The 23,810-nt window shown below is 40.2% G+C and overlaps 1 protein-coding gene across 2 annotated transcripts in view; it reads left to right on the top strand.

Moving 5' to 3' along the window:
- LOC114888945 (keratin, type I cytoskeletal 12-like) overlaps positions 1-23,810 on the top strand; it is a 30,960-nt gene extending 7,150 nt beyond the window's left edge. The window contains exons 7-8 of one of the 2 annotated variants that reach the window (XM_029211629.1): positions 23,060-23,114; positions 23,666-23,810. In XM_029211629.1, the coding sequence (XP_029067462.1) occupies positions 23,060-23,114; positions 23,666-23,810 (200 nt within the window). The remainder of the gene's footprint in view (positions 1-23,059; positions 23,115-23,665) is intronic. The other variant, XM_029211631.1, reaches the window with a different exon arrangement.

Below are 23,810 nucleotides of genomic sequence, written 5' to 3'. Positions count from 1 at the left end.
GCTTTTTCTCAGACTCTTCTTTGTGACTTCTAAATGTTGACTTAATCCTATTGTCTTCTCTCTCTACACTCGCTCCCTAGGCGGCCTCATCTAATCTCATGGCTTTAAAGTAACCATCTATGGATGGATGTTACCTAGACTCATTGTGGTGACCATTTCCCAATGTATACAAATATTAAATCATTACGTTGTATACCCAACACTATTAATATAATGGTATATGTCAATTATACCTCAATGAAATAAATAAAGTAACCACTCCTTGTGGTAACCTCCAAGATGGTCCAATGAGCCTCACCTCCTGGTACTCATGTCCCTGAGCATTGTTCCCTTCCACAAGGAGTAAAGCAGACCTACTGAAGGAGTGACAGTGTGTGAATTCCAAGGTTAGGTCACAAAAGCATTTCTGTCTGGCTTGGTCTCTTGGATTGCTCATTCTGGGGGAAATTGGCTGCCCTTAAGTTATACTGTGGGAGAAAAATGTATTTTAAAAAAATCAGTGATTTCACAAAATTTCCCACTGAAGAACCAATAGCTAGCATCTCCTGGAATAGCCAGCAAGTTAAAACTCACAATCCTATTCTAATAAAATCTTAGAATATTCTACAGTCTTCAGTTGGCAAAGGAAGCATTAGATTTCTTATTATTTAAGTTCTCTTTGCCCTACTCTCACTGCCAAGAAATGCAGTTAGCATAGAATCCTTATCATGAAAGTCTAGGCCTCATTCACTACACCACAGGCCCTAATTCAACACAGATGTAAAAGGTACTTTCAGACTCAGCAATTAATGAATTGCAGAAATGAGAGGTCTGTCTTAAAGGAAAATAACTCATAAGAAAAAACCCGGGTACAGGATCAGAAAACAAAGACAAGCATATCATCATGATTATTTTAAAATCTAAAATTTTATTAACTTAAATGTTAACATTTATCTGCATTTACTGTGCGGGTAGGCTAGAGAAAGTTCTGGAAAATATTGTATATACTAAATTGTTAGAGTGGTTATCTCTTGGAAATTAATCAAGGTGTTTGAAGAATATTTTTTCTTTTGTACATTTTTTAAATGCTTAACAAACAGTATATGCAACTCTGACAATTAGAGGGAAAATGAATTTTAGTTATCCAGAACAAATGGGTTTGCAAGTAGGTCACAGTAAAAAGGGAACCATCTAGAGAACGATCACGCATTGCCAAAGCAGTCAAATCTTCAGGCTTTGTAAGAGTGCCACCTACTGGAATCTCAGGATATGAACCTTAAAAAAAATTAACCCTGCTTTTTAAGCTGCTTCGAGATACGCTGGATACTACAAAATGGGTTTGGGATTTGTTTGTTTGTTTGTTTGTTTTAAGAAAGAGAGAAAGAAAAGAGAAGAAAAAAGCAAACCTGTTTAAAAGTATCAACTTAATAAATTAACACTTTCTTATTTAAATAAGTGGTATTAGTTTCCAGAAAGTCCACCAGTAAAGAGGCAAGTCCTATAAGGCATAAAGTAAAAAAGAAAGCTAGTAGTTATTTACAGTGTAGAGAACCAGACAGCCAGTCTGAACTACCTAGCCTTTTAAAAATATACTCAAATATCAAATGAAAAAAATGTATTCATATACCTAAGTAAATGGCTTTTTAATGGGATAGTAAATGTTTCTTAAATCTTGGTACTGGATCTAAGATTAAAATGTCATTGTTTAATATTAGTATCATAAACTCAATATCAAACTAAAAACCATTAGTTTCCTAATTAAATGCATCCTCTCCATCACTACAACTTTTTAATAAAAGCTATGGCTGCAACATTCAGCAACATATTTATAAAAGGATTTTTTTATGACCAGAATTCACAGTTGAAAAATAATCACCTGGTGAATGGATAAATTATGGTACATCCATACGATAGAATACAACCTACCCATAAATAAGGATGTACACAAAAACAACATGGATGAATTTCAAGGCCATTATGCTGAACAAAAGAAGCTAGACACAAAAGAATATATAGTGTATGATTCCATTTATAGGAAACTCTTGGGGGAAAAAAAATCTAATCCACAGTGACATAAAACAGATCAGTGGGGACTTCCCTGGTGGTCCAGTGGTTAAGAATCCGCCTTCTAATGAAGGGGACTGGGGTTCGATCCCTGGTGAGGAAGCTAAGATCCCACATGCCGGGGAGCAACTAAGCCTGCGAGCTCTGGAGCCCCTGTCCCATAACTAGAGAGAAGCCCGCCCACGCGCTCTGAAGCCAGTGCACCACAGCTAGAGAGAAGCCTGCAGGTCGCAATGAAAGATCTCGCATGCCACAACAAAGATCCACGTGCCACAACTAAGACCTGACCGGCCAAATTAAAAAATAAATTAAAAAAATAAAAAACAGATCAGTGGTGGTGGTCCAGTGGTAAAGGCCCCACTCTTCCAATGCAGGGGGGAAGGTTTTGATCCCTGGTCCAGGAACTAAGATCTGCATGTCGCGTGGCCAAAAAAAAGAAAGAAAAAAAAAAAAAACAGATCAGTGGTTGCCTGGTCTGAAATGGTTGGTGAAGTGGGGGTTAACCGGTTAACTAGGAAGTGTCACAAGAAAACATTTAAGATTAATGGAAATGTTCTGTATCTTGATTATGGTGATGGTATATCCATTAGTCAAAATTCTTCAAACTGTACAATTAAAACGAGTACCTTTTATTGCATGTAAATCATATTTCAAAGTTGATTTTTAAATAATAATAGTAATTTAATAGTCTGTCTTCATGACGATGCTGTGTTGAAAGCATGAAGAGGCCATGTAGGATAATCAATCGTGTGCTAGGGCAGGTTTGCACCTGCTCTTAAGTGCTGATTGATAAATATTCAGGAATTTGGGCTTCCCTGGTGGCGCAGTAGTTGAGAGTCCACCTGCCGATGCAGGGGACACGGGTTCGTGCCCCAGTCTGGGAAGATCCCACATGGCGCAGAGCGGCTGGGCCCGTGAGCCATGGCCGCTGAGCCTGTGCGTCCGGAGCCTGTGCTCCTCAACGGGAGAGGCCACAACAGTGATAGGCCCGCGTACCGCAAAAAAAAGAAAATTCAGGAACTTTCCAAGCTGGCTATTAAATCATTGGTAACTTGAAACTGGCCATGATGGGAATATCTACACTATGGGACTTGGGCTCTACTTATGTATTCCCCTAGAGAGCTGGTTTAAACCAGCACACGACGGAGCACAGTAGTTAAAAACACAGGTGCTGAGGCTGATGCCTGGGTTCGGGTTCCAGCTCTGCCATTTTCCACTGGTTTTATTTACCCCTCTGTTCTTCAGTTCTTTGGTCTGTAAAAACCAAGGCAATAATAGTACCATGATTTTTACGAGGATTCAGTGAGTTAATTCACATTTCACAGAATAAGCACTAACTAAATGGTAGCTGTTATTATTATAGAGAGAAAAAACAAAGTTTCTCTACAACTAAAGAAATTAATTTGCAGATTTCCTCTCAGACCCCTAGACTTATTTATTCGTTTCCTTCTCTTCATGGAAACTCCCAAACAATTTCAATTTCAAAAAAGAAATGTGCAATTTTCTTTTTCCCCTGAAATATGTCTCCTTAGCTGACTGCTAAGAGGTCAAATTTTCTCACAGGACATATTGGTGTAATAATATTTATCCTCCCTACATCACAAGCTGTTGCGAGCTTCAAAAAGACCAATTTCTGTGAAAGAGCTTTGTAAGCTGAAATCATGTCAGAACTTTAAGATGCTAATGTTAACGCCACTGCTCAGATTGAAGGGGGGGGTTCTACAAGTAAACAGATGGCATCGAAAAGAGGTTGAGGAAAATCTTAGGACTTCTGGGGATTATCATTCACAATTTTCAGGGGTTTTTTTTGCTTTAACATGCGTGGTATAACTGTTAGCAAAATCCTGAGTAAGTGCAATGCTTTACACACATGCATTAGGTTGCAAAATTCAGAGTAAATATTTAAACTCTATAGAATGCAAACGCAGGGCCACCAGGCCTTTTAGAAACCACTCTTGCACTCTGGTCTTCCTTCAAATTAAATTAACTGTGGATTTTTAGTTGCTAAAACATGCCATTGTTTATGTTTCACTATGCATATATTCTTAAAGAAATGCATTTTTTTTCAAAATCATGAAAGCAGACTTGTAAATAAAACAGTCCATGCAGAGGCAGTGGGGCCTAACAGATAGAAACCAGATGGTATTTCAGGCCTCATTCAGTGAGTTATTATTTTACTCAAAACAAGTTACCGAACTTGAGATGATTTACCTTCACAAAAAGACAATAACAATATCACATATAATCGCGTTAGCCCAGCATTTGGAAATTCTCATGAAAAATACCATAAACACAGGGCATTATGAACTTGGCTGGTCAGAATATATTCATTTTAGTTATCAGCTTGGAAGCCATTTCCTAAAACTATATATATATGAAGTTTCTGCTGAGGAAAGTGTATCCATTTTGAAATATTTCATTTATTTGAAAATATCCTGGGATTTTTAAAAATCACTTAAGCCTGCAGTTTCACACTTCAAATGAACATAGCTGCAAATACAACTTTTTTTAACCAGTTGAAGTGTAATTTTAATTTTTTTAAACAACGCCCAGTTTGTGTACTTATGGATACGTGTGGGGCATCCCATATTCACTTATTTGTGTATTCATTAATTCAACAAATATTTACTTAGCACCATTTATAGATAAGTCTTTACATAGTCCAGTGAAAATGACCACAGTTTTTATGAATTAAGGTAATGCATGATAAGGTTTCATACATTATTTTTCTTTGTTGCATTGGTGCAAATGGAATAAAGTCATCATCATTTTTAATTGGCAAAAGTGATATTGCTCCACACGTGGTATATGCTGATTATTTAACAGGTGTGAGAGGCTTAGTCAACTCCTTCTAGAAGATATGACACTTCCTCATTCATTTTCATGGGTTTGATAAGGTTTTTTTTTTTAAGATTTTTTGATGTGGACCATTTTTTTAATTGAATTTGTCACAGTACTGCTTCTGTTTTATGTTTTGTTCTTTTGGCCCCAAGGCATGTGGGATCTTAGCTCCCCAACCAGAGATCAAACCCGCACCCCCTGCATTGGAAGGCGAAGTCTTAACCACTGGACCTCCAGGGAAGTCCCTGGGTTTGATAAGCTTTAAAAGGAGCAATCCATACTCTTAAATATTTTGAGGGCATATTTTTAAAGTATGATCATCTTAAATATTTAGTTACATTTTATATTACATGTTTCATTAAGTAAAAGTAACTCCAAGGTGCTTTAAGGTGTTTTCACTAAACACTCATTTTAAACAGCCTTATGTGCTGGTTCTGAATGACAGAGCAATTTTGATGTCAAACTTCCCTCTCTTACCTGATAAGTGACTGAATAGGCTGATAAAAAATAAGATAAATTTTCATCATTATTTTTAAAAAAAACAAACACATACAATCAGCATCTAATCAAAAGATAATCCTGGAGCAAAAACTGCAGAATTAGGTCCAGAATTTTATGTAATACAGAATTCACTGGACAGTGGTGTTAGAGATAAAGCAAAACAATGACATTTAGTTTTCCTGTCTCAGGAGGCAGAGGCTGAGGGTAAGGAAAAGTCCTCCAAGGGGTGATGTGAGGGTGGGAGAGTTTGACTCAATTTCCCACTGAAGCCTTCAGTGGAATCTCTCCCTCTCCTACATGACTTGGCAGATGTTTTTACAGCTTGTAGAGGTGGAAAGCGCAAGGAGACCCGCATGTTAACCAGTGGGAAGATGAGAATCGCTCTAGGGGAAGGTAGGTCTCAGCAGGGAGGAGAACCCAGTGAACATTTCGTCATTATTGGCATTATCTGTCATCTCCAGGATGCACAGCAAACAGAGGAGATGATTTCTGAGGAGTTAAAGGACAATATAATATTATAATTCCCAGGATACCAAGCTAAAGCAGCAGGTTACACAATGATTTGTTGATTAGCTGCATTTTCCAACATATTGGCACCCTGAAAACTTAAGCATATAAAACTACATCCCAAAAATGTGTAATGCGCATTATAAAACACTTGCTATATACACATATATCCAGACATCTTATATCATCATGATAACTTATCTCCGTTTAGGATGTTTTGGGTCATTTTAAGTTATCTTTGATTTGGTGAGAAAAATCACCAAATAAGAAAGCACTATTTCAACAGACTTATGCATCTCAAATTGAACTTTAGCTAAACAATCCAAGTAAAGTTATTCCACCATCAGTGCTGGTCTAAAAATCCTTCAAATGTAGCTTTTCAACTAGGTCAAGCTAGGTCTCCTAGATCCATCCATTTATTTATTCATTCATTCAACAAGTAAATATAGGGCATAGAAAACAGGTTGAGGAAAGCCTCGGGGCTCTTGGGGATTATCATTCATAATCTTAGGGGGTTTTTTCCTTTGACAAGCATAGTATAACTTATAGCAAAATCCTGAGTAAATGCAATGCTTTACACCCATGCAATAGATTGCAAAATTCAGAGTAAATATATAAAGCTTACAAAATGCAAACACACGGCCATCAATGCACAGAGGCTAAGCAGTTGCCATCACATGGGAGACATTAAGAGGATGCTCTGAATATATTTAATTTGAATCTATTAATTTTGGTTATTTTTTCAAATGTATGAGTCACATGGAAATGAATCTCACTGAACTCTCCTTAAATATTAATAAAGGAATTATGCTGTCAGGGACTAAAACACCATTAAGAAGTTGTTTGCATTTTACTGAGAAATTCATTGGATTCTATTAATATTTTCAGAAAACTTTTAAGATACTTGACCCTCAATGGAGACATGAATTTTTTATCTAAAATACATAACTCCTTTTTTAAAATAAAATAAACCAGCCCACACAACTCTGTGAATATACTAAAAACTACTGAATTGTACACTTTAAATGGGTGAGTTTTATGGTATGTGAATTATATCTCAATAAAGTTATTAAAGTTTAAAAAATATATATGCAACTCCTGACTTGGCAATTTCACAAGACATACTGATACAAATCGTATTGCTCAGTACACTGTTGCTGATGACTCAGTAAAAAGTGATCTTCAGTTTCAATAAGCAGTCATTTAATACATGACTTTTTCTTAAGCAAATTAACCTGAGGACTTTTTCCCATCTACGTAAAGAGTACTAGGAGTTGTTTCACAAAATAGAGTAACTTGATTTCTGTGAAGTCTTTATAAGGAAAAAAATGTGTCCGTTAATGTTTATTTGTAGAAGCAAATGTTTATTTGTAGAAGCAACCTCAGAATCCTCGTATTCATCATTAGAGTATGGTTTGTGCACAGGCAATCAACTAACTATGGATACAAAGCAGTTCTCTTGAACCAACTGATAGAAGACTGGCTCTCCATGAAAAAAAAAATTAAGTCTAAAATCTTAATACTCCTGGCAATCTAGACCAAAATAGAACTTGTTCCTCCTTATTTAACCAAGGTGTTCTATCTAAAATAGTCTTTTCTTTCAATCGAACTAATATTTATTGGGCATTACGGAAACAACAGTGAGCAAACATACACATATATGCAAATAAACTTACCTTGAGGTATAAAGAGACGTACCTATGAGAGAAAGTGCAGATGAGGGACCAGAGAAGGTTGGAAAAGGGAGAGAATACACAGGGCTGGGGCATGAGGACCAGGGCCACTCTTTTGGTGGAAGAAGCATTTGAGCAGAGCCTAGATGAGTGCATAAAATCTCCATGTGTGGTGTTAAGTGGAAGTGGGTAGGCAGAAACAGGAGCAAAGAGCAACTCCCCTGGGATGCTTCCCCACAAGACTAAGAGGCCTTCTTCTGAGAACCCTATGTTCTTTGACCATGGTGGTCCGAACTTTATTTTCAGATGAGTTGATGTGCCTCATTCCTCTGCAAAGGCTGGACCATGTATTTTTGGCCAACCAGAAATAAATTCCCAGCACTAATGCAGGGTCTGGCAGAATGTAGGTATGCCAAATACATGTTGGTTGAAGTGCTGCTTGGAAACATCACACTCGGTTTACACATTGTCAAAATGATTGAAAAACTCGTGGGAAAGTATTAGATAAAATCCAGTTAAAACTATTAATCAGGGCTTCCCTGGTGGCGCAGTGATTGAGAGTCCGCCTGCCGATGCAGGGGACACGGGTTCATGTCCCGGTCCGGGAAGATCCCACATGGCGCAGAGCGGCTGGGCCCGTGAGCCATGGCCGCTGAGCCTGCGCGTCCGGAGCCTGTGCTCCGCAACGGGAGAGGCCACAACAGTGAGAGGCCCGCGTACCGCAAGAAAAACACACAACTATTAATCAAGCCCATCATTTGGCACAGTTTAAAATAAAAGCATATGTTGATTGAATATTTCATTGGCACCAGTTATGCTGTCATATCAGTATGGTCCTAGTTCATGAGTCTCTCGAAATTCTCTAAGCTGGAAATAATAACATAGTGTATTTTAATCACTATATAACAGCAAGTGAGGACACAGGAAAACAGAAAAAAGCAATACTGCAAAGTGCCCACTGATCGATCTTTATCAGGAAGAATGTCCTCCTCAGCACCTAACAATCCAGAAGAAAAAAGCATCTACTGTCAGGGGAAGTTGCTTAGAGGGAAATAAAGATCCAATGTGTATTATTCGATTTTGCAATAGCTCATGTTGTAATATACAAATGTAATTTTAATTGAAGGAGGAAGATAATTACAGCTTAGGAGCCAACTCGCTAATCAACACCACAATCAAAACTAACTGAGGGACAAGCCTTTGGTCCCACACCCAAGACAAGAGGGTGAACCCAAAAAGTGACTAAAACAAGTTTCTATTAAAATATGTTCAAGGCACCTGAGCCATTCTGAAAGCAAGCCCTGAAACCAAGAGAAGAGGAGAATTTTGTTACTAATGATTAGTTATTAAGTTTAAATAATTTCTATCGAATTAATAGGAAAACAAGAAATTCTGCACTGCATTATATCTCCAGAAGTAATATTATGCTGGAGGGTGATGCAGTGGAATAAAACACAGTTAGCATGCATTGTTTAAATGAGTAAATATATATATATATATATATATTCCTTGAACTAATACTAGAGACAGAAAAAAAAGAGGCCAGATAAATCCTGCAAATTTGGAAGTGATCCAAGTTATGGCAACCTAGGTGATAACAGAAGTGTCATCTAAGGAACAACTGAATAAACTGGTGACCCTTTTGCTTAGAAAATAAAAGATTTAGAAGGACCAAGTATCCCTCTTCAAATATCTAAAAGACTCCAAAGCTAAGTTCCATGTGGCAAAATGCAAGCTATATTGTGTGGCAGATTTCAGTTCAATATAAAGACAAACTTTTTAGTAATTAGAGCAGCTCAAAAACTCAAAAGATGAACCATCCTTTAGGTCCTTTCCAGCTGACTTCTGTCATTTTGATGGCCAGAATCCCTAACAACCCATCTAAACTAGACAGGGCAGAGTTCTACCTCACAAGGATCCAGTCTAGGCCACCGGTTGTGACTTCCTGCATTAATGTCATTAAGAAAAGTCCTAGAGTCAGTCTAGGCTCAGCAGCACAGAGCGTCACTACCACGAATCCAGGACAGAAGAGGGGTAGCAAGCATGCTTTGTGCTTGTCATCTCTAATCTACACATTTCCTAAAACTATTTTATCATCAGTTGAGCCTATACGAGCTCTATATTCTTTACCAGCTAACTGTTGAAAGTAATGCTTACTGACAGTATTCCTAACGGAGGATATGGGAATACATGAGGCAGACAGAAGGCTGCCCACAAGACTGATTATCAAGAGGGTTTTTAAAAAATATAGATTAGAATGACTTTGAAAAACTTTCTACAGCCTAGAATCGGTCCCTCTCAGCCTTTCATGTCCAGACACTTGACTTTACCAGTATACCCAAAGGTGACCTGGCACTTGACGACAGACTGACAATGATTGTATTCATACAATACTAATGTATAGATTAGAATTCCAGTTTATTAGTTAACACTAAGGGACATTTCTTTCCAGATGTTCAAGATAAACATCAGAAAGGTGTTCTTTCCTGATCACTCACTTTCCTGCTAAAGGCTTACTTTGTAGGATGAATTAGGGATCATAAAGTTGCTGCATAAGCACAGATTCAAGCAGAGGTTTGAGGAACACTTCCCCCAGATCTTACTGAGGCTAGGTGAAACATCTTTGCCCCACACTAGGCAATTCCTCTCTAGTGGCTGCATTGTCCATGTGCCCAAATTTAGCATCTCTCTGCCTAAGATGAAGCCAAAGGCACCTTCTCTGAATTCCCCTTTTGATATTCCCTGATGACCACACTCCTTACCCAGGTGTTGACTCCAGGAGATAGATTATATTTTGGTTTTATTAGTTCAGTTAGGAAGGCAACTATATTTTCCTTTTCTCCCAAGTTCATGGGGATACCTCAATGTCACATCCATTTATATTTATAGCTGTAGCCACCTCTTTCAAGTATCACAGGGCAGCCCCTGAGTTCATGGTACAAGGAAATGAAGTCTATTATTCTAAAAGTACAAGGGAGAATGACACACACCTTCCAACTCAATGCCCATTCACCACAATGACTCTTCTAAAAAATACAGAATTTTTTCAGTCATTTTTTTAATGATACCACATATCTGTTCCTTATGAAAAGTTCCCTATGATAAAGGTTAAATTAGTCATCCAACAGGTGGTTTCCTACATCACTGAGGCTTCACTCTCTCTTGGATCACTATTATTTCTGATTACTCTTTCTTTCCAGGTATCTAACAGCTATCTCACTTCTTGGCTCCCTAAATTTTCTCCTTTTTGATTTTGTTTGTTTGTTTCCCAGAAGCTCTAAGGAGCTCCAAACTTCTACTTGCTTCTGTTTCCAAGTGCATTCTACATCCAACAATCTTGTATTCACTCCACCCTTGCTTCCCTCTTCACCATCCTTTTGTCTTTCACGCCCATGCGGGATGCTGTAGCAAGACAAGACACAGATGGCGTCATTCCATCACCATCCTCTCCTTCCCTAGTGACAGATGGTTTGGCTTCTGGGCCTAAACTGTCCAGAAAATTCTTGCTTTCAGATCTTCAAGGATCTTGTGGGCAATATCATAGACGTTTTTCTAGACCTCATTTTCCTTGATCTCTCTGCAGAAGTTGAAACTCAAGACCTGGAGGAACTTCTAGGAGGTTCGGTAGACTCCACCAGGTGAGTCACCCATGCTTCAATCCGTGCTGTGATTCCCTAAGGCTTTTCCAGCCTTCCAGATGACTCCTATTCACTCCCTTTACCAAGTACTTGCTTTTCCTCTGTGCTAAGCCTAATTCTGAGGGTTTCCTCAACTTCCAGTCTTAACCTTCTGCTCTTCTCTACATTAAAAATGCAGTTGTTCTCAAGACTTTGACTATCACCTCAATATTGATGATCCCTAAGCCTTAAGCTCTCTCCTAAATTCTTATATCAATTTCCTTTAAAGGAAATTAAAATTTTCCTTTAATCTGTGCAAATTCATGGCATGTTATATAATTCACAAACTATAAAGAATGAGAATCTGTATGTATTTTAGTTAGTAGCTTTGAGAGAACTCACTCCCCAGTACTTATACGGTCTTTCCAGAAGCCATAACAGCCATATTGAAAGCCCTTGTCCTACTTGACATCTCTGAACCATCGATATCTTTGATGTTGTTGACCACTCCATCTTCTTGAAATTCTCCTCTTCCTCTCCTTGGCTTTCTTGAAACTTCTGTCTCTTGGTTTTCTCTTTTTTTCTTTGTTACCTTTCAATCTCTTTTGTTTCTCCTTAAGTGTTACAGTTCCTCGAGGTTTTATTCTTGGTCCTCATCTCTACCCATTCTCCCTGGGAAATCTCATCGCATTCCACAGTTGCTCTTTGCCACTAAAACTTCCAAATCTAGCCACAGTTTCTGAATCCCAGAACTCACATTGCAAATGCCTATGGAATATCTATGCCTGGGTGTTGACAGGTGCTTCATCCCTAATCTTTGTTATCCTGGACTCATTATCTTTCCTACAAAACCTGCTCCTCCTTGGCTTTCCCGTATTAGTTAGTGGCACTCCCCACAGTCCAAAACTGGAAACCTCTTGTCATTTAAGGTTTCCTCCCTCTCCTTCATCAACCTGTAACTAGTCAATAGTCAAATGCCACCATTTCTATCTTCTAACTTCCCCTTCTTACCACCCCACTGCAACTTTCTTGAAGTTGTCATTGTTTCTTACACTCCCCACAGACCCTTGCAAATTCTCCTTTCTCATCTCCCTGCCTCCAGTTTCCCTCCAGTCCATACAGTACACTGCCAATAATGTTATCTTTCTAAAAATTAAGAGTATGTTCATCCGCTGGTTAGCAACCTTCAATGGTCCACCCCCTGACTATGGGACCAAGTCCAAATTCCTTAGAATGACATTAAAGATCCTTCCCCATCTGCCCCCAACCTATTTTTCCAGGCTTATCTCTTGGCACTCACTCATACAAATTTTATGCCCTAGCCAAACCAAACTTTTCACAGTTGTTCAAATATGTCATGCATGTTTACACCTCCTTTATATATGCTGGTCCCTCTGCCTAGAAAAATTTTTTCCCCACTCATTTTTTTAAGACACCATTCAAATGAATTTCCCTAAGTGCTCCAGAGGCTGGTTTCTCTTTTTGGGGTGCTTCATATGTTTTATATAAATCTGTATATATATTTATATAAATCTGTCATCCTATTTTGCAATTATTTTTGTATTATCCCCTACCCTCTGCCCCCAAGATATGGCTTCCTTTAGAGCAAAGACCACATCTTACCTATCTTTGCATCTTCAGGACCCACGTAAAATTTCTGGTATATAAAACATGGTCAATGCACAAAAGTGGGGAAATCGGAGCCAGGGCACTTCCCCTTCCTTCCAGGTGAGGAAAAAAGACCTACAGACAAAAACAAACAAAAAACCTTGTTACCCTCTTTCCTGATTCAGCTGATCTAATAGTCAAATTGTATTTATTGAAAGAATACAGAAAAGTCTTTTCTCCAAAATTTTCATCATCACACTGCCTGAAATTTCACTTAGATAAAAGGTACATTTTTAATGTAAATAGTTTTGGTGACTACTTCTCTACCCCTACCCACCTTTGTTGGTAAGTAACACCTTAGACTGAATTAGACTAACCAGATAGTTATCTTCTTAACACCTGTTCCCACACAAGCTGAAAAGTTTCAGAAGGGAAGGAGAAGTTAGGGAAATGGAACCTATCAGGGGAGGACAAACTCAACTGGGATGCAGCTCTAGGGTACTGGGGAGCAACTTCAGAGCACAGGGTTACTAAGGGAGGTGGGAGAGGAAGAGGGCAGCAAAACAAAGGTCCAGATTCAATGATGGAAACTTCAGTAGGTTCTGCTTCTTCTATTCCTCCCCAGAGATGGGGAAACACCCTCTCTCACACTCAGCAAAAGCAGCCCCACTGCTGCACGCATGCTTGGCTCTTCAGGGGAAGAACTCATCTGCCATTGTTACTTAACTCCTGCTGACTCTTGTAACCTAACTATTGTTCTCACCTACTGCCCTCATTACCCTGGCTTTCATTTAGTGAAAAGGCCAGGGACAGAGAGCTGAGCTGGTTTCTGTAGTCCCAAGACATAGGGTGTCATGGAGGATTAGATCTCCTCTTATTCTATTACCTGATCACACCTGAGATTTTCTTTCTTCCTACCTTAACTGCAGCAGTGAGCAGGCTTTCTGAGAGGAAGATTGGAAGAAAGAAGCCCAGAAAGCTTCCATAGAGTGAATACAACATGTATCCAGAAACCTGTGTCAATACACCTTAAAGAAACCAAAGCCAAGGGCTGTTCATGAGGATGCCTCACTCATATTAAACGTGTGACTTTTGTTGTGGTTTCGGAAAACTAGCCGTACAGAGCACCCACGTTCTTCCAGACCTGTTCTCCTGGCCTCCTTTGATTCTAGAAGCCATTGATATTCTTCTAGTAAATTCCTTTGTTTAAGGCAAACAGTCTGTTATGACTGCTCTGAGTAGCTACACTGTGAAGGCGACCTGGAGCATCCTGGAACAGTTGCTCAACTCCATCTCCACTCTCCCACCCGTTATACATACGTCCACTTTTACCTCCACACTGGTAAGTACCTGCTTACACCTAGCACGATGCTAAGTATCAAGAAAGAAACATGAATAATATGGGGTCTCTACCTTCAAAGAGCTTACACCTTGATAAGTATTTAGTAACCATGGCATTGCAATTATTCATTTTCCTATTAACTTCCTGGAGGACAAAAAGTTTATACAAGTCCTACCATACTGCAGAGTCTGAGCAGGGAACAGCTTACACACTGGAATTAGGGGAAATCTAAAAGGGTTTAATGAAAGGACTATTTGCAAAAGTGTGGGCATGAGGTAGGGAAACCACCGGGAGTAGCTTATGACCCCCACGTGCAGAGGGATGAAGGGAGGTGAGTTAGAAAGGGAAAGTTATATAAAGAGGGCCACCTTGAGAGGAGCTGTGCATTTTATGAAAGGCCACAGCCAACATGTAGGAGATGCCAGGGGAATAAACACCCCAAACTCATCCTCTTACCTCCCTCCAGTTTCCTGATTAGGTCCCCTCTGGGCAAAGATAATGAAGGACAGAGGGCAGCTACTCTCCTGGAGCAGAGAGCAGGATGGAGAAAGTTGGAAAGTGGATCTGGAGGTCAAATAGCTTTGTAGGGTCAGCACTCAATACTCACTTGCTGAGATTGGTTCAAGATGGTGGAGTAGAAGGACGTGCACTCACGCCCTCTTGCAAGAGCACCAGAATCACAACTAACTGCTGAACAACCCTTGACAGAAAGACACTGGAACTCACCAAAAAAGATATCCCACAACCAAAGGCAAAGGAGAATCCAAAATGAGACGGTAACTGCTGGTGAGTGACTCACAAACTGGAGAACACTTATACCACAGAAGTTCACCCAGTAGAGTGAAGATTCTGAGCCCCATGTCAGGTTTCCCAACCTGGGAATTGGGCAACGGGAAGAGGAATTCCTAGAGAATCAGACTTTGAAGGCTAGTGGGATTTGATTGCAGGACTTCGACAGGACTGGGGGAAACAGAGACTCCACTCTTGGAGGGCACACACAAGGCAGTGTGTGCACTGGGATCCAGGGGAAGGAGCAGTGAGCCCATAGGAGACTGAACCAGACCTACCTGCTGGTGTTGGAGGGTCTCCTGCAGAGGCGGGGAGCGGGGGTGGTGTGTGGCTCACTGTTGGGATGGGGACACTGGCAGTGGAAGTTCTGGGAAGTTCTTCTTGGAGTGAGCCCTCCTGGAGTCCGCCATTGACCCCACCAAACAGCCAGGTAGGCTGCAGTGCTGGGTCACCTCAGGCCAAACAACCAATAGGGAGGGAACCCAGTCCCACCCATCAGCAGACAAGCAGATTAAAGTTTTACTGAGCTCTGCGCACCAGAGCAACAGTCAGCTCTACCCACCACCAGTCCCTCCCATCAGGAAGCTTGCACAAGCCTCTTAGATAGCCTCATCCACCAGAGGGCAGGCAGCAGAAGCAAAAAGAACTACAATCCTGCAGCCTGTGGAAGGAAAACCATATTCACAGAAAGATAGACAAAATGAAAAGGCAGAGGACTATGTACCAGATGAAGGAACAAGGTAAAATCCCAGAAAAACAACTAAATGAAGTGAAGATAGGCAACCTTTCAGAAAAAGAATTCAGAATAATGATAGTACAGATGATCCAGGACCTCAGAAAAAGAATGGAGGCAAAGATCAAGATGCAAGAAATGCTTAACAAAGACCTAGAAGAATTAAACAACAAACACCTAGAAGAATTAGAGAACAAACAAACAGAGATGAACAATACAATAACTGAAAAGAAAAATATGCTAGAAGAATCAATAGCAGAATGACTGAAGCAGAAGAACGGATAAGTGACCTGGAGGACAGAATGGTGGAATTCACTGCTGCGGGACAGAATAAGGAAAAAAGAATGAAAAGAAATGAAGACAGCCTAAGAGACCTCTGGGACAACATTAAATGCACAAACATTTGCATTAAAGGGGTTCCAGAGAGAAAGGACCCAAGAAAATATTTAAAGAGATTATAGTCGAAAACTTCCCTAACATGGGAAAGGAAATAGCCACCTAAGTCCAGGAAGCACAGAGAGTCCCAGGTAGGATAAACCCAAGGAGAAACATGCCAAGACACATAGTAATCAAACTGACAAAAATTAAAGACAAAGAAAAATTATTGAAAGCAAAAAGGGAAAAATGACAAATAACATACAAGGGAACTCCCATAAGGTTAACAGCTGATTTCTCAGCAGAAACTCTACAAGCCAGAAGGGAGTGGCATGACATATTTAAAGTGATGAAAGGGAAGAAATTACAACCAAGATTACTCTACCCAGCAAGGATCTCATTCAGATTTGATGGAGAAATCAAAAGCTTTACAGACAAGCAAAAGCTAAGAGAATTCAGCACCACCAAACCAGCTCTACAACAAATGCTAAAGGAACTTCTCTAAGTGGGAAACACAAGAGAAGAAAAGGATGTACAAAAAAACCCCATAACAATTAAGAAAATGGTAATAGGAACATACATATCGATAATTACCTTAAACATGAATGGATTAAATGCTCCAACCAAAAGACACAGGCTCACTGAATGGATACAAAAACAAGACCCATATATATGCTGTCTACAAGAGACCCACTTCAGACGTAGGGACACATACAGACTGAAAGTGAGGGAATGGAAAAAGGTATTCCATGCAAATGGAAATCAAAAGAAAGCTGGAGTAGCAATACTCATATCAGATAAAACAGACTTTAAAATAAAGAATGTTACAAGAGACAAGGAAGGACACTACATAATGATCAAGGGATCAATCCAAGAAGAAGATATAACAATTATAAATATATATGCACCCAACATAGGAACACCTCAATACATAAGGCAACTGCTAACAGCTATAAAAGAGGAAATCCACAGTAACACAATAATAGTGGGGGACTTTAACACCTCACTTACACCAATGGACAGATCATCCAGACAGAAAATTAATAAGGAAACACAAGCTTTATATGACACAATAGAGCAGATAGATTTAATCGATATTTATAGGACATTCCATCCAAAAACAGCAAATTACACTTTCTTCTCAAGTGCACACAGAACATTCTCCAGGACAGATCATATCTTGGGTCACAAACCAAGCCTTGGTAAATTTAAGAAAATTGAAATCATATTAAGCATGTTTTCCGACAACAACGCTATGAGATTAGAAATCAATTACAGGGAAAAAACACAAACACATGGAGGCTAAACAATACGTTACTAAATAACCAAGAGATCACTGAAGAAATCAAAGAGGAAATTAAAAAATACCTAGAGACAAATGACAACAAAAACACGATGATCCAAAACCTATGGGATGCAGCAAAAGCAGTTTTAAGAGGGATGTTTATAGCAATACAAGCCTACCTCAAGAAACAAGAAAAATCTCAAATAAACAATCTAACCTTACACCTATAGGAACTAGAGAAAGAAGAACAAACAAAACCCAAAGATATCAGAAGGAAAGAAATCATAAAGATCAGAGCAGAAATAAATGAAACAGAAGCAAAGAAAACAATAGCAAAGATCAATAAAACTAAAAGGTGCTTCTTTGAGAAGATAAACAAAATTGATAAACCATTAGCCAGGCTCATCAAGAAGAAGAGAGAGAGGACTCATATCAATAAATTAGAAATGAAAAAGGAGACGTTACAACAGACACTGCAGAAATACAAAGCATCCTAAGAGACTACTACAAGCAACTCTATGCCAATAAAATGGACAACCTGGAAGAAATGGACAAATTCTTAGAAAAGCACAACCTTCCAAGACTGAACCAGGAAGAAATAGAAAATATGAACAGACCAATCACAAGTAATGAAATTGAAACTGTGATTAAAAATCTTCCAAGAAACAAAATTCCAGGGCCAGATGGCTTCACAGGTGAATTGTATCAAATATTTAGAGAAGAGCTAAAACCTGTCCTTCTCAAACTCTTCCAAAGAATTGCGGAGGAAGGAATACACCCCAACTCATTCTATGAGGCCACCATCACCCTGATACCAAAACCAGACAAAGATACTACAAAAAAAGAAAATTAAAGACCACTATCACTGATGAATATAGATGCAAAAATCCTCAACAAAATACTAGCAAACAGAATCCAACAACACATTAAAAGGATCATATAAAATGATCATGTAGGATTTATCCCAGGGATGCAAGGATTCTTCAATATATGCAAATCAATCAATGTGATACACCGTATTAACAAATTGAAGAGTAAAAACCATACAATCATCTCAATAGATGCAGAAAAAGCTTTTGACAAAATTCAACACCCATTTATGATAAAAGGTCTCTAGAAAGTGGGCATAGAGGGAACCTACCTCAAAATAATAAAAGCCATATATGACAAACCCACAGCAAACATCATTCTCAATGGTGAAAAACTGAAAGCATTTCCTCTAAGATCAGGACAAGACAAGGATGTCCACTCTCGCCACTATTATTCAACATAATATTGGAAGCCCTAGCCACAGTAATCAGAGAAGAAAAAGAGATAAAAGGAATAAAAACTGGAAAAGAAGAAGTAAAACTGCCACTGTTTGCCGATGACATGATACTATACGTAGATAATCCTAAAGATGCCACCAAAAAACTACTAGAACTAATCAGTGAATTTGGTAAATTAGCAGGATACAAAATTAATGCACAGAAATCAGATGGCCGAGAAGCACATGAAAAGCTGCTCAACATCACTAATTATTGGAGGAATGCAAATCAAAACTACAATGAGGTATCACCTCACACCAGTTAGAATGGGCATCATCAGAACATCTACAAACAACAGATGCTGGAGAGGGTGTGGAGAAAAGGGAACCTTCTTGCACTGTTGGTGGGAATATAAATTGATACAGCCACTATGGAGAACAGTATAGAGGTTCCTTAAAAAACTAAAAATAGAATAACCATGTGACCCAGCAATCCCACTTCTGGGCATATACCCTGAGAAAACCATAATTCAAAAAGACACATGCACCCCAATGTTCATTGCAGCACTATTTACAATAGCCAGGTCATGGAAGCAACCTAAATGCCCAGCGACAGACGAATGGATAAAGAAGATGTGGTACGTATATGCAATGGAATATTACTCAGCCATAAAAAGGAATGAAATTGGGTCATTTGTAGAGATGTGGACGGATCTAGAGACTGTCATACAGAGTCACGTAAGTCAGAAAGAGAAAAACAAATACCGTATATTAAGGCATACATGTGGAACCTAGAAAAATGTTACAGATGAACCTGTTTGCAGGGCAGAAATAGAGACACAGATGTAGAGAACAAACGTATGGACACCAAGGGGGGAAAGTGGTGGAGGGGTGGTGGTGGTGGGATGAATTGGGAGATTGGGATTGACATATATACACTAATATGTATAAAATAGATAACTAATAAGAACCTGCTGTATAAAAAATAAATAGAATAAAATTTAAAAAAATACCCATTTGCTGAATTAGATTATTATTACTATATGTCTGCAGACAATTTCTAGTTTCTCTTTTCTCATTTTATTGGTTCTCAAATTGCTATATTAGTGTTTTCATTGAGAGTTTTCGTGATACATGCAAGTTTAATTCTCTTCTTCCTCTCTGCTACAGAAACAGATATATGCTAAAGACAACTCTCCTGAATCTAAATTCCCAATAATCAGTGTCTACTCTTGAAACCCTGATGAAAGCTGAGACTATTCTGTCTTTCCATGCATTTTCACCCCCTCCATCCTGTGCACCTAAATGTAACAAAAGCATGGGCTCTCAGGGCCATGGAAAGCCGACATAGAAAAGGCAGAACAATCCCCATGATATGGGGATGGGGTGCAGTGGACTGAAGTGGAGATCCTAGCACAAGGAAACAGGGTAGTGTAGAGCTTCCACTTAGGTCATTTGGGAATCTTAAGTAGATTGGGAGATAACACAGGAAAAAGAAGTGGCAGAGAGAGAGTCTGAAGAAGAGGAAACTTCCTGAAATTCAGAGCAGGCTCCAGGGACAGAAGTCTGAGAACTGGGCATGGAAGCAGGAAGAGATCTGTGTGTGGAATAAGCAATAAGAAAGTTCATGCCTTCTCTTCAGTCCACTCCCCCACATGCATTCAAAAAGAATGCTTAGCCTGAAAAGTTGCCCTTTTAAGTGGGCAACTGTGATTTCAACAGACTTCTGCCCAAAATAACCTCTCTTCTCCTCACCAATAACTGAAATTCCTATTACAAGGAACCATCTCTTATTTCACAACTGAAGAAAAAGTTCAAAATGCAAATGCTAGGGTGCCTGGAACAACACACAGTGAATAAGGTTGTATTTCTGTTAATGTAAATGAACAATATCATATCTTTTCTTTAGACAGCAAAAAAAAAAAAAAGTTAAAACACAAGATAGCTCATGGCTTCAGATGAAAGGCAGAGAGAGATTTCGACGTAGAGAAGAAAAGAGCAATGAAAGAAGAGAGTAGAAATGTCAATGACAAACTTTAACAACTCCCCAATTTTGTCCAAGGGCAACTCTGGACAGTTTGGGATATGCATGAATATCTAGAATCAATGCATGCTCAGATGTTGAGCTTAGAAGGAACTTTGATCAAGAAGCATACATGACAATTGTCAAAAATCAAGGGCCCATAATTGTCCCGTTAGAGTCCTTGGCACACACTTAGCATTCGATAAATATTTCTTGAGTGAATGTGTGGTATAATTAGGTATAATTGAGTTTCAGAGACCACTATGAGCTAAAGCAGGGGAGTAAGAGGGAAAACAAAGAGAGTGAACGAGCATTTATTGAGTGCCTACTATGTGCCAGGCACTATTACTTGTTTCTTATTCATTTTCCCAATATCTTTTGGAAGTTTCACAGATAAGGAAACTGAGACTCAGAGAAGATAACTAATACTTATCCAAGCTGGAAAACAGTAAGCCAGGACTCAAACACATCTGTTTAACTGAAAGTATATGCACTTCTCCACATGGACTCCCTGGAAAGGGACTAGTAGTTGGCTTGAAAAGCTACATAGAAGAAGGCGGGGGTGGGGCAGGCGGAGTCAAGATGGGCGGCTAGGAGGATGCGGAATTCGCACAACTAGGGCACCTACGAGGCACCAGTGGGGGACCACGAACACCTAAGGGGACACGGGGAACCCCCAGTGACCAGTAGGACGTGGGGCGTGGGGGGGGCCGTAAGGGGGGAGGAGAAGTGGAGGCGGGATGGGACCGGTGCCCCTGAGGCCGGCTGGGGGAGGGGAAGGAATCCCACTCCCAAAGGGGGAAATTGGGGGACCATTGGGAGGGCAGTGGATCAAAAGGGAGCTTGACCAGGTTTCCCCCACCCACGTGGGCGCCCAGAAGCCTGCTGAGACCCCAGGCTTGATCCTGTGCTCACCTAGGCCTCCTCCAGCCGCGCAGGTCCTGAGGGAGTGGGAGGGAGGGAAGGGGGAGCAAAAGTAAAGGCCGGACCTACAGGACCGGCACTCCTGAGGGGTGGCTGGGGGAGGCGGGGAGTTCCTACACCCAGCGGGACCCACCCACGGTTAGGGGTCCTGCGGGGACAGGGGAGACCCTGGGGGAGACCCTTGGGGGGGCGGTGGGCACAGAGGAAAGGAAAGGAACACAGCCAGTGCTTTCCCTGTCCACTTAGGCACTGTTGGGCTCCCGGGCCTACTCCTCTGCCCTCAGAGGAGTGCAGATCCCAAGCCCCGCCCCTACACCCCTACCCAGGGCCCCACCCCTACACTCGGGGACCCCCTCGGAGACCCCCTCCAACCGCACTGGGCCTAAACCCCACCCACACCCCCTCACCCAGAGCCTTACCTCCAAACTCCTGTAAGAAATACATTTGTGCTTTTCATTAAAGAAGGATTTTTGCATTGTTTGAGTTTTACTTTTCTACCTGACCTTAAGATAACTATATATACTGAAAGGACCCACACTGAATCTCAAGGTTCATTCTGGCCTGACTCACCAGTTTGATGCTGTGTATCCTTGAACAGTCCTTTTCTTCAGTTTCCTCATCTTTAAATAAGAGGAAGGAAGCCTCTCTTCCTAATTCCCAGATTCATTGTAAGGTTCAAATAAGATCATATACAAGAAATCCCTTTGGAAGTTGTAAATCTTGATATAAATGTGAGGAAATTTTGTCTTTATATTCATTGTGCTCTGGACTTTGAAGAGATAAATGTTGAGGTTTCTTCTTTTTTTTTTTTTTTTGCGGTACACGGGCCTCTCACCGCTGCGGCCTCTCCCATTGCGGAGCACAGGCTCCGGACGCGTAGGCTCCGCGGTCATGGCCCACCGGCCCAGCCGCTCCGCGGCATGTGGGAGGTTTCTTCTTTACAGGGGTGTAATAATTTCCAGCTGAGGGCCTGTGCGATGGAGACCGAAGTCACCCCCAAGAAACACCCATTTGCAGGTGAGCGCTGCCCCCTGGTGGAAATAGAAAGGTGGGGCAGGTGCGGTTAACCACGTGGGATCGCCCGGGGTGACGCCTCCTGGAAAGGAGAAACCACTTAAACTTACGCATTTAAAAAAAAAATCTTCTTTCCTTTTTTGTCCTTTGGAAATATTTTCTTTACATATGCAGAATGTAGACCTGTTACACCAATTACCTGTCTAATTATTGTTATTTACGGTTAATGATCAAGAATTGAAGAGAGTCAGGTTTTTAAATGTATTTTAATATCCTAATTCTTTGATATTTCAATTTTAATAATTCAATAACTTGATTAAAAGATAATTTTACAATCCATACAGCATTTTAAAACTGTTGGGCTTCCCTGGTGGCGCAGTGGTTGAGAGTCCGCCTGCCGATGCAGCGGACACGGGTTCGTGCCCCGGTCCGGGAAGATCCCCCATGCCGCGGAGCGGCTGGGCCCGTGAGCCATGGCCGCTGAGCCTGCGCGTCCGGAGCCTGTGCTCCGCAACGGGAGAGGCCACAACAGTGAGAGGCCCGCGTACCACAAAAAAAAAAAAAGGCTATAGAGGACCAGGAAATCAGGTAAACAAAAGCTGTGTTGAGCATTCAATGTTTATTTCTGTATGTTTCAAGTGATGAGTTATTTCCTCTTTATGAATTTGATAAATTCTAACAATTCATATGTGTCATTTTACTTTTTTCTTTTTTTAATTGAAGTATAGTTGATTTCCAATGTTGTGTTAATTTCTGCTGTACAGCAGTGATTCCGTTATACACATATATACATTCTTTTTTTATATTCTTTTCCATTATGGGTTATCATAGGATATTGTATATAGTTCTCTGTGCTATACAATAGGACCTTGTTGTTTATCCATTCTGTATATAACAGCTGACATCTGCTAACCCCAACCTCCCAGTCCATCCCTCCCCCAACCCCCTCCCCCTTGGCGACCATGAGTCTGTTCTCCAAGTCCATGATTCTGTTTCTATTTCATAGGTAGATTCATTTGTGTCATCTTTTAGATTCCACATATAAGTGATATCATATAGTATTTGTCTTTCTCTTTCTGACTTACTTCACTTAGTATGATAAACTCTAGTTGCATCCATATTGCTGCAGTATACATGTCATTTTAGATTCATCTAAAGCCACCATGGTTAAAACAATTGTTGAAGAAATAGATCCTCGTGGCAAAGTTCTCTCATCTAGAGTTCATGCTATGGGAAAGAAGTCCACCAAAGTCAACAATGTGAAGAGTGAACAAAGGGTGGCTTCCTGA

Source organism: Monodon monoceros, unplaced genomic scaffold (genome assembly GCF_005190385.1).
Source record: "Monodon monoceros isolate NGI ecotype Baffin Bay Population unplaced genomic scaffold, NGI_Narwhal_1 Super_Scaffold_9, whole genome shotgun sequence".
Lineage (NCBI taxonomy): Eukaryota > Metazoa > Chordata > Mammalia > Artiodactyla > Monodontidae > Monodon > Monodon monoceros.
The sequence above is the reverse complement of the archived record's forward strand: the minus strand, read 5'-3'. Positions and strand labels throughout refer to the sequence as shown.